At 40.1% G+C, this 12230-nt stretch overlaps 2 protein-coding genes across 2 annotated transcripts in view; both read right to left on the bottom strand.

Annotated features, from left to right (window-relative positions):
* The window catches only part of LOC122420399 (zinc finger protein 737-like), a 494626-nt gene that overhangs the window by 313166 nt on the left and 169230 nt on the right, over positions 1-12230 (bottom strand). The window lies entirely within an intron of this gene.
* LOC122420482 (dynein axonemal heavy chain 5-like) overlaps positions 2817-12230 on the bottom strand; it is a 53146-nt gene continuing 43732 nt past the window's right edge. Inside the window, exons 5-7 of the mRNA XM_043435606.1 lie at positions 9637-9751; positions 8996-9172; positions 2817-3047 (exon numbers count right to left, since the gene is read on the bottom strand). Coding sequence (XP_043291541.1) covers positions 2817-3047; positions 8996-9172; positions 9637-9751 — 523 coding nt within the window. The remainder of the gene's footprint in view (positions 3048-8995; positions 9173-9636; positions 9752-12230) is intronic.

The following is a 12230-nucleotide window of genomic DNA, read 5'->3' as shown; positions in this document are numbered from 1 at the left end:
ATATTTAGTATTGCAAATAAAGCAAATATATAAAGTGTATATATAGTGTGTGTATATATATATATATGTAATATTTAGCATTTAGCAGCAACCAAATGCTTAACACATTCAGAGAGAGGTTCTATTAAACTCACCTGAAATGTGATGAAAATCAGTTGGACATTAAGCCTTCAGGGTGATGAATTAATTTTTAATCACTGAACTATCAAGATAATGAGAGAACTTTTCTCTTCTGGAGAGATAAAATTTTAAAATAGTAGCAGAAATGGATTAAGAGTGCCTTCTTGCATTAAAAGAAAAGACTGACCAATCAGTGGAATTGGATCATTTAAAAATGGTGTTTGATCATCTCAATGAAGATAATTAGATGTTTTCCAAGTAGAAAGAAATGTAGCACCTAAATAGTTCAGAGAAATAAGTCTGCACAGAACATACATAGCACAGAGTGAAACTCACCTTTACTCAGACCTCCTTAAAAATGCAAGCTTCTTTTGTGAGACTCAAAAAAATAGTGAAGCCAGAAGAATATTTGGGAGCAATAGAAGGATGGTGCTGACAAAAGGGAAATAGCAGAGCAGCTTCCAAGAACACTGGCTCTGCAGCAGGTATATAAGGCAAGTCCAAGGCCACTGCCACATTTTTCGGTATTTTTTGAGCCCCACCCCCTACCACCACTGCCCTTCCACAAACTCATAACCAGATTAATCGCCACCCCCTCTCCACCCAAATAGCATGCTATTCCTTCACAGGGCACTTACACCTCAGAGGCTCATATTTCAATTATCTGAAACAAGTCTGTATGAACCACTGGTTTCAGAAGCTGCCTCTTACAGCTGCTGTAAAAGGCCTCACAAGATGCTCTGGCCACAGCAGCCACAGGGGCAACACTGAATTAAAAACTGAATGAAACTGAAAAAGACACATACCCCAGTGTTCACTGCAGCACTGTTTACAATAGCTAGGACATGGAAGCAACCTAGATGACCACTGACAGATAAATGTGGAACATGTACACAATGGGGTATTTCTCAGCTATAAAAAGGAATGCATTTGAGTCAGTTCTAATGAGATGGACAAACCTAGAGCCTATTATACAAAGTAAAGTAAGTCAGAAAAAGAAAGACAAACATTGCATACTAACACTTATATACGGAATCTAGAAAGATGGTACTAATGAACCTACCTACAGGGCAGCAATATAGATGCAGACATAGAGAACAGACTTCTGAACACAGTAGGGGGAGAGAGGGTGGGATGATTTCGGAGAGTAGCATTGAAACATATATATTACCATAGATAGCCAGTGGTAATCTGTTGTATGACTCGGGGAACCCAAAGCTGGTGCGCTGTGACAACTCAGAGGGGTGGGATGGGGAGGGAGGTGGTAGGGAGATTAGGGAGGCGGGGATATATGTATACCTATGGCTGATTCATGTTGATGTATGGCAGAAATCATCATAACATTGTAAAGTAACTATCCTTCAACAAAAAGTAAAATTTAAAAAAAGAAACTATGAAAAAATTTTAAAAATAAAAACTGAATGAAAGACAGTGCTGAAGTTACTGTGTGGGGTATGAATGGGGATTGGGAATCCCCAGTCAGTTGTCTCAAGATCTAAATATTAAAGATAAAACAACAAAACTTCTAGTAGGAAAGACAGGTGCACTTATTCTACCCTAGAGACAGGCAAAGATTTACTAAACAGAACAAAGAAAGCACTATTAAGGAAAATATTGATAAACTGGACTATACGACACTTAGGAACACCTGCTTATCAAAAGACACAATGAACAACTAAGGCAGAGAGTGAAAGAAGATATCTGCAAACATACAGATGACAAATTACTCATATTTTACATACAAAGAAACTCTAAAGCTCTAATGCTTCTAATGTCTTATATTTGAAAGAGAAACTTCTACTCTGAGAAAATGCTTAAATACAAATTTTAAATATATATGAAGAATATCACTCAGACTTAAAAAAGAAAGAAATTCTGCCATTCATAACAACATGGACAGACCTGGAGGGCATATACTAAATGAAAGAAGTCAGACAGAGAAAGACAAATATTGCCTGTTATCACTTATACGTGGCATTTAAAATAGTCAGTCAAAAAAAAAATAAAAATAAAAAAATAAAAAAAAATAAAATAAAATAGACTCACAGAAGCAGAGAGTAGAATGGTGGTAGCTAGGGGCTGGGGGAGGAGGAAAGGGGAAGATGCTGGTCAAAGGTCAAGGGTCAAAGTGTCAGTTACAAAAGATGAGAAGGTCCTGGGGACCTAATGTACAGCTATGTGAATATAGTTAACAATACTGTATTATATATTTGAAATTTCCTGGGAGACTAGATCTTAAGTGTTCTCACCACCAAAACAAAAAAAGGAAAATAAAAGGAAAAATGGTAACTATGTGAGGTGATAGATATTTAATTGGATATTTATTGGATTTAATGGATGGATTAAACCCAGAGGATCAGATAGTTGAATGGCATCATCAACTCAATGGACATGAGTTTGAGCGAACTCCAGGAGATAGTGAAGGACAGGGAACCCTGGTGTGCTGCAGTCCATGAGGTCGCAAAGAGTCAGACACGACTGAGTGACTGAACAACAAATGGATGGACTGTGGTGAAGGCATTCCACAATGTATTAATACAAACATCAAAACATCAAGTCATACATCTTCATTATAACACATTTTTATCTATCAATTATACCCCAATAAAGATGAAAAACAGTACGTTAAAAAATATGCATGCAAATTCATTTTCTGTTAAGGGATCCAGACACTCCAATGAAGTCTGAGTCCCCTCCTAGCCCATCATTACTGAACTACCAACCTGCAAATTCTGTAGAAAGTTTCCTGCTGTCATCAGTTTTAAAGATTCCTGCCAGGAAGGAATCGTGCAGCTTTTTTCCAGGTCAATTTTCACTGCATTGACCTTCCTCTGAAACAGCAGCAGCACACAATCCATGATCCTCATGATGAGATGAGGGGGTCGGCCTAGCGTGCGGACAGTAGCGATGTCGGAAGGCTTGATGGTCTGGGGAGGAGAGGAGGTGATCATCCAGTCTCAAGACAGGAAAAGCAGAAACAAACATTTACTCTCCAAAGACTGCTACAGCAAGTCCCCTACATATGAACAAGTTCCATTCTGCGAGCACATCTGTAAGTCCAATTTGTTCTTAAGTCCAACAAAGTTGGCCTGGGAACCCAACAAACCCACTCAGCAATATAGTACTGTACTGTAATAGGTTTATAATACTTTTCCCACAAATAATACATAAAAAGCAAACAGATACAAACCACTTTTAATCCTACAGTACGCAGTACCTTGAAAGGTATAGTAGTAACAGGACAACTGGCACACAGGGGCTGGCATAGAGTGAACAGGCAAGAAGTTTCACTGGCTAGAGGAGGGAGAAGGGGTGGGAGATGGGAGAGCTGAAGGATCGTCAGCAACAGGAGACGGAGGGCAAGTTGGGGTTTCACCCATGCCTGACATTGATCGAACCCACGCTGGCATCTTTGAAAGTTCGCAACTTAAACGTTCGCATGTAAGGGACTTACTGGACTTCAACAGAGGAACACAAGCATTTTTTAAGTTTGCCGCAGTCATGAGGGCTAGAAGCATATTTAATCCCAAAGAAACACACATCCCCACAAGTTCAAATTTTTACAATTCAAAGTGACAGGCAGAGACACAGTGAGAGACATGTTCGCCAGCTGATAAGGAGCTGTGACTTCTCTAAAATTGTTAACAGCCACTTAGTGTCAGAAAAGGGAGCAATCTGAAAGGAAAAGAATCATCAGCTCTAAAGCAGGTTCCAGGGATTCTCAACCAGGGAAACTCCAAGACTGCCAGTGCTTTTTTTACTCATTAGTTATGTAGGTCAAGAATCTGCCTCTCTCTCTTACAGCTCATCACAGTGGACCGACACCAGCGGGGAGCCTCGGGGCTGCCAGTTGCATAATTAGAGGTTTCTTAGCTGGAAACTGACCTTTAGAAGATGGAACATGAGCAACAGGAATTTCACTAAGCTCTTAGAAAAGTGCTGCTCCATACAAAGATTCTTATACAGTGAATTACTTAACAGTCACATAGACCTGTTGTGGTCGACAGTAATTGTTCTATCAGTCCTATCAATGGAATAAGCATTGGAAACACAAAAACAAGTATCTGATACTGTCCTATTTCTAGGACATACTGCACGTTCATTCCTTCTAGGCCTTGCAGACCTTCCATCTGATTTCCATTTGCAACCCTCCTGTCCAAGGAAGGAACCCCATGAACTTCATATCAAAGCTAATGATCTTTTCTCTGAGAATTTCGGGGAAAATAAGAAGAAAAGAAAACCACTGAACCTGGTAATTAGAAAGGTAACTATCTACTTTGAAAAGGGTTGTTTCAGCACACTAGCATTTGTGAATTCTAGACAGCTCGAAGTGAAGGAGAATTTGTGGATTAAAAAAAAAAAACTGGAAATGGCAGACAGATCTTAATTTGAGATATTTGGCTATAAAAGAGAAAGGAGAGAAACGTAATAGCTGCCAATATTGGGAAAGCAGGATCAAATTAAAGTGGATATAAAAGAGCCTGACATGCTTACTTCACTTTAGTTTTTTGTTTGTTTTAAAATGTATTTTATCAAAGTATAGTTGATTTACAATGTTGTATTAGTTACAGGTGCATAGTATAGTGATTCAGTTATAAATATATACATATATATATATATACACACACACACAACAGTTTGCATCCTCTAACCCTAAATCCCAATCCAACTCTTGCCCAGCATTTTAGCAACCACGAGTCTCCTCTCTGCGTCTGTTTCTGTCTCACAGATAAGTTCATTTGTATCCACAATTAAGTGATACCATACAGTATTTGTCTTTCTCTTTCCAACTTATTTCACTTAATATGATCATCTCTAGGTAGGTCCATCCATGTTGCTGAAAATAGCATATTTCATTCTTTTCATGGCTAAGTAAAGCTCCATTGTATATATGTACCACTTCTTTTTTATCCACTTATCTGTTGATGGACATTTAGGTCACTCCCATGTCTTGGCTATTATAAATAATGCTTCAGTGAAAACTGAGATGCATGTATCTTTTCAAATTATAGTTTTCTCTGCGTATAATGCCCAGAAGTGAGACTGTGGGATCACATGGTAGCTCTATTTTTAATTGCTAAGGAACCTTCATATTGTTCTCCATAGAAGCTGTACCAATTTACATTTCCACTGACAGTGTGGGAGGGCTCCTTTTTTTCCACACCCTCTCCAGCATTTATTATTTGTAAGACTTTTTGTTGATGGCCATTCTGACTGGTGTGAAGTGATATCTCATTGCAGTTTTGATTTGAATTTCCCTAATAATTAGTAATGTTGATCATCTTTTCATGTGTCTGTTGGCCATTTGTATGTCTTCTTTGGAGAAACCTCTATTTAGATCTTGTGCTCACTTTTTGATTGGGTTTTTTTTAAATGAGTTGTATGAGTTGTTTGTATATTTTGGAAATTAACCCTTTATTGGTCTCATCATTTGCAAATATTTTCTTACTGTCTGTGGGCTGTCTTCATTTTGTTTATGGTTTCCTTTTCTGTGCAAAAGCTTGTAAGTTTGACTAGGTCCTATTTGTTTATTTTCCCTTTAGCTTTAAAAGGGGGAAGTCTCAAATAGACTTGGACTCAATTATGTTGGGGACCCAGGTAAAATGAATTGGGGATGGGGGTATAGCTGAAGTTCAACCTATTTCAGCTAAATATTAGATTCCTCTTTCTTCTACAGGCAAAAAAATAAGACTATTACATATGTGTGCATATATATATATATACATATACATATATACATATATATGTATATGTATATACATTTACATATATATGTGTATGTATATATATATGTTATTATCCAAAACAGTCAGGTCAGATTAGCAATGAGATAAGAACAGACACATTCTTTGATGTTACTTTATTTGTTTTGTAGATTTGCATAGTTGATGCCAAGACAGAGTTTGAATGTACCTGGAATTTCTTAGTATGAATTGGTAGTACCGGATTTCAAAACTTACAAGGAGGCAATAAGATGAAGTCAGAACCAATGAAGGAAATTATTGAAAACCTCCCCCACATACCCCATCACCTTACCGCATTCCCAGATATTTCTGCATTGATGATGCGGCTGAATATTTTAGTGGTATAGAGTACTAAATTAGGAGGATATTGGAAAATATTTTATAATATTAAAAGAAATGTCAAGCTTTTGAAATCTTGTAAGAATGCAGACCTGTAAGAACTGAGACGCCCCATGCTCAGTTCCTATAATGCTGTTAGTATCACAAGTGCAATAAAGGTTTAGAAGTTTCTTTACACTATCCTTGTCTTCTCTCTATTGATCAAAGACTCTCAGTGGTGCCAAAGTGTCTTAAAACAAGCAGGGGAAGGATGATGCTCAGGATCTTAAAGAGACATCTGCACCCTTGTGTTCACTGCTGTATTATTCACAATGGCCAAGACATGGAAGCAACGTAAATGTCCATTGATGGATAAATGGATAAAGAAAATGTGGTATTTACAGCCAATGGAATATTATTCAGGCTTAAATAATGGAAATTCTGCCATTTGCAACAGTATGGATGGACCTGGAACATATTTTGTCAGGTGAAATAAGCTAAACATGAAAGAAAAATGCTGCATGATCTCATTTATATGTGGAATCTCAAATAAGCTCATAGAAGCAGAGAGTAGAATGGTGTTGCCAGGGGCTGGAGGAAGAAGGAAATGGAAGGTGATGGTCAAAGGGTATAAAGTTTTAGTTATACAAGATAAATTCTAGAGATCTACTCTACAACATAGTGCCCACAGTTATCAATACTTTATTGTATACTTGAAATTTGTTAATGGGTAGATCTTAAGTTGTGTTCTTATCAAAAAAATAGTAATAAGAAAAATAGAATTACCCTATGATCCAGTAATCCCACTACTGGGCACAAACCCAGAGAAAATCATAATCAAAAAGATGCATGCACTCCAATGTTCATAACAGCACTATTTGCAGTAGCCAGGACATAGAAGCTACCTAAATGTCTATCAACAGAGGAATGGATAAAGAAGATGTGGTACACATACACAGTGGAATACTAATCAGCCATAAAAAAGAATGAAACTGGGTCATTTGTAGAGATGCGAATGGACCTAGAGAGTGTTATACAGAGTGAAGTAAGTCGGAAAAAGAAACACAAAGATCATATATTAATGCAAATATGTGGAATCTAGAAAAATGGTATAGATGATCATATGTGCAAAGCAGAAATAGAGACACAGAGCTAAGGAACAAATATACGGATACCAAGGGGGAAAGGAAGGGTAGGAGGAATTGAGAGATTAGGATGGACACATAAACACTACTGATAAGCAGGTAACTGGTGAGAACCTACTGTATAGCACAGGGAACTCTGCTTAATGCTCTGTGGTGACCTAAACGGGAAGGATGTCCAAAAGGGAGGGTACATAGGTAAACGTATGGCTGATTCATTTTACTGTAAAATAGAAACTAACACAAACTGTAAAGCAACTGCACTCCAATAAAAATAAATAAATAAAATTTTTAAAGAAAAAAACACTAATAAAGGGAGCAGGAGGAAACTTTGAGAGCTGATAGATGTGTCTATGGCCTTGAAGGTGGTGATGGATTCATAGGTGTGCACTCATCCCAAACTCACCAAGCTATACATATTAAATACATGTGGCCTTTTGTATATCAATCATAACTTCATAAATCATTCTTTTAAAAGTGGGACTGGGGAAGATGAGGTACCCACCAATCTGAGAGGCTAAGGACCCTGGAAGACTTCATGGATTAAGGAGGACAGTTTAGCCAGTGCAAGAAGGAATGAAGAAACAGTAAGGAAAGATACATCACCTCTAAGAATGGTGTGAAACTTTGGAAAGATAAGAAAAGAAGGCAACATCTTCACTGTCTCTAAAGAGTAAAAATTCTCTTATATGATATGTTGTATACCAACTCACAAAGCTTAAAGACTTAACTTGGATCAAAAAAATTTATAACTGTTTCAGGAAGTGTGCTAAGAAGGTAGCAAAACGATAGTAACTACATCACATAATGATGCAAGCTCAATTGAGGTTATATAACTTGAATTAGCAATGGACAGGTCAGCAGTGTTCCATTTCTCCAGCCACTTTCTAAGCCAAGAGTCAATAACATAAGGGAGCAGATGAGTAGACTAAGGATCTCATTCCCCTGACTAGGGATTGAACCACACCCGCTGCGTTGGAAGTGCAGAGTGTTAACCACTGGACCAGAATGTTAACCACTGGACCACCAGGGAAGAAACAGTAAAAACAACAATTTTAACCTGAATCCAAAACATCTCAAATTAGACCAGTCTCAAAAAGGGCCAGCCCTTGAAGATATGGCCTACTTCACTAGATTCAACATATTTTCCCAGAATCCAACCTCGTTTCTAATTTCATCATATATGATATTGCCACATAATTGCATTGTGTTGGAAACCTGGTCAAAGCCTGACCTGAATGTGCAGCACTAGATCAGTAGTCCTTTGTTTGGATAATTTATATGTACACTCAGAGAAAGCTGTATCTTACTAACCTACTCCAACGTCCTCAAAGAATGAGTGAAAAAAATATTTTAGAAATTCTGTGTGACTTTTCCAATGTCACACAGCTTATTGGTGACAGAGTTGAAATGAGAAGCTAGCACCTAGACCACTATTATATGGCACTGCCCATCACTTGTGAGAAGATAATATGTGAAGTGCCACGTGCAATATCTTAAAAAAAAAAAAGCAAATAACATCTCCAAGCAGAATATATCACTTGAAATCATTGCAGTGAAGAGAGCTTTGGTCTGAAGCAGTAGAACATTTCTTCGTTCTTATTCATCTTTTCTGCCTAATCTTCCTCCAAGGCCCTAGAAGATGACATCTGTTATATCACAAAGATGTACCTGCAAGGCTGCTTCTGCTTCTTCTAATGCCGGCTTTGCTGCTTCCAGTTTTTCCTCAGCAGTGGCTTTATCCTTAGAGATGCTGTCGACAATGGCCTGGGCTTTGTCCTTCACCTTCTGGACCTCAGCTTTGACCTTTTCAGCAGCCTGTGCTTTCATAGTCACTTCTTTTAAGACCTAATTCAACATAAAAACCAAAAAAAAAGTACATCAAAAATCACCCAGCTCAAAATGCACATTTTTGCCTGGATTTGCTGATTTTGTCCACTTACACAATTTTTCATACATAGAATTAAGAGTATGGTACTTTTAAAAATTTTTATTGGAGTATAGTTGCTTTCAATGTTGCGTTAGTTTCTACTATACAGCAAAGTGAATCAGCTGTATGTATAAATACATCCCTGCTTTTGTGGATGTCTTTCCCATCTAGGTCATCACAGAGCACTGAGTTCCCTGTGCTATACAGTAGGTTCTTATCAGTTACCTATTTCATTCATAGCATCATTGGTGTATATATGGTATTATAATGGAAATAAATCATTTGCACTTCCATGGTTACAACTTAGAAGAAGCATACACCATTAACATTTATGAATTGGGAATTCGAAATAAATATGGTTCATGTGTCAATGTCTACCCACCGTGTCAGCTTTATCATTGGCCACTTGGAGCTCCTTTTCTTTCACTTCCAGTTCTTTGCTCAGAGCTGCAACAGACTCCGAAGCTTCTTTCAGCTTTTCCAATCCAGTATTCATTCTGAGATTAAAAATCCAAGGCGAGGGGAGTGTTAACATGGGTGGTTCTTGGCCACATTTTCTAAGTACTGGTCTACTGATGTAGATAGTAATGGTCATATTTGAAGAATACTGTATATACAATAGCACACCCAAGAGGGCTTGACAAAAAGAGTAAATGCCTACGCTTGATTCCAGACTAAAGTCACATGTCGGTTATTCATAGACTAAGTGTGAAAAGAGTGAGTCTGCTAAGAACACTGCATGACATGAGGAATAACAGTGTCAAGAATCTGTCTCGGGGGAGGAGCCAAGATGGCGGAGGAGTAGGACCGGGAGACCACTTTCTCTCCTACAAATTCATCAAAAGAATAACCGAATGCAGAGCAAATTTCACAAAACAACTTCTGATCGCTAGCTGAGATCATCAGGCGCCCAGAAAAGCAGACCATTGCCTTCGAAAGGAGGTAGGACAAAATATAAAAGATAAAAAGTGAGACAAAAGAGCTAAGGACGGAGACCCGTCCCGGGAAGGGAGCCTTAGGCGGCCTTGCTTGGGCTAGGGTCCGGGCCTGAGTGCCCTGAGGACAATCGGGGGGAGCTTCTGTGAGGTGCCAACTTGAACTGTGGGAGACCAAAGGAGAGAGAGTAAATTAACCGGCCGGAACACACTGCCGGCCGTTCGCAGAACAAAGAGACCGAGAAAGTCCAGAGAAGAGCTCGCAGGCTGCGGACCGGCCCAGCCCCGCCGGAGGCAGGAGGCAGGGGGGAGGGGAAGGTCGCGGCGAGACACAGGGCGCAGGCACCCGACCGGCGCGGGGCGGGGACTGGGGCTGGGGACGCGGAGGGCGGAGGGCGCGCGCACCCGCCTGGCGCCAGCGGAAACTGAGACTGGGTCCGCGGAAGGGAGTGGGTGCGCCACACCTGGGGATAGCGCGCCCACCAAGCCCCTGGCTGCCTGGACCGCTCTGACGGGGAAGGCACAGAGAGCAGGCGCAGCTTTTCCTTCCGCGCTTTTGTGGAACACCCGAGGGCTGGAACCTCGCGCAGCGCGGGGCGCGCTCCATATAGAACAGCCGGAGCCTGAGCAGCGCAGACGGAGAAAGCAGCGTCAGCCCCTTCCGGCAGCGCCGGCCGCCCCCGCAGGGCCAGCCCCTCCCCGCAGCGTCAGCCCCGCCCCCGCAGGGCCAGCCCCTCCCCGCAGCGTCAGCCCCGCCCCGCAGCGCCAGCCCCGCCCCGCAGCGTCAGCCCCTCCCAGCAGCGCAACGGAACTAGCTACCTGAATAAGAGTCCGCCTCCGGCCGCCTGTGTCAGGGCGGAAATGAGCCTCTGAAGAGACCGGCAAACAGAAGCCAAATAAACAAAGGGAACCGCTTCAGAAGGGACTGGTGCAACAGATTAAAATCCCTGAAGAAAACACCAACTTCACCGGAAGGGCCCTGTAGATATCGAGAAGTGCAAGCTGGAACGAGGAGCTATCTGAAACTGAGCCGAACCCACACTGACCGCAACAGCTCCAGAGAAATTCCTAGACATATTTTTACTTTTTTTTTTATTTTTCTATTTTTTCTAAGTAACGAAAAAAAAAAAAATTTTTTTTTCTTTTTATATTTTTCTTTTTTATTTTTTCTCTTTTATTTTCCTTTAAAATTCCCTATTACTCCCCCATTACTCCTTAACTTTCATTTTCATAGATTTTTACGATTTTTTTAATTAGGGGAAAAAAATTTTTTTTTTCTTTCTTTCTTTTTCTTTTTTTTTTCTTTTTTCTTCTTTTTTTTCTTTCCGTTTTCTCTTTTATTTTCTATTTTTCTTTTTCTCTTATTTCTTTGAAAGTCCTCTAGTACTCCTCTACTACTCTTCATTTTCATTTTCACTACACTATAACCGTACAAAAAAAAAAAAAGAGAAGCCCTATCTTTAAACCGAAGATTATTCTCTCCCAATCTTGACTCTCTGTTTTCTAGCTCAGAACACCTCTATTTCCTCCTTTCCCCTTCTCTTCCCAATCCAATTCTGTGAATCCTTGTAGGTGTCTGAGATACGGAGAACACTTTGGGAACAGACAGCTGCGTAGATCTGTCTCTCTCCTCTTGAGTCCCCCTTTTTCTCCTCCTGCTCATCTCTATCTCCCTCCTCCCTTTTCTCCTGTTCATGTAACTCTGTGAACCTCTCTGGGTGTCCCTAACGGGGGAGAATCTTTTCGCCATTAACCTAGAAGTTTAATTATCAGAGCTGTATAGTTGGAGAAGTCCTGAGACTACAGGAAGAATAAAACTGAAATCCAGAGGCAGGAAACTTAAGCCCAAAACCTGAGAACACCAGAAAACTCCTGACTACATGGAACTTTAAGTGATAAGTGACCGTCCAAAAGCCTCCATACCTACACTGAAACCAACCACCACCCAAGAGCCAATAAGTTTAAGAGCAAGACATACCACGCAAATTCTCCAGCAACACAGGAACATAGCCCTGAATGTCAACATACAGGCTACCCAAGG

The sequence above is a fragment of the Cervus canadensis genome, chromosome 18 (assembly GCF_019320065.1).
Source record: "Cervus canadensis isolate Bull #8, Minnesota chromosome 18, ASM1932006v1, whole genome shotgun sequence".
In the NCBI taxonomy this organism is placed as follows: Eukaryota; Metazoa; Chordata; class Mammalia; order Artiodactyla; family Cervidae; genus Cervus; species Cervus canadensis.
The sequence above is the reverse complement of the archived record's forward strand: the minus strand, read 5'-3'. Positions and strand labels throughout refer to the sequence as shown.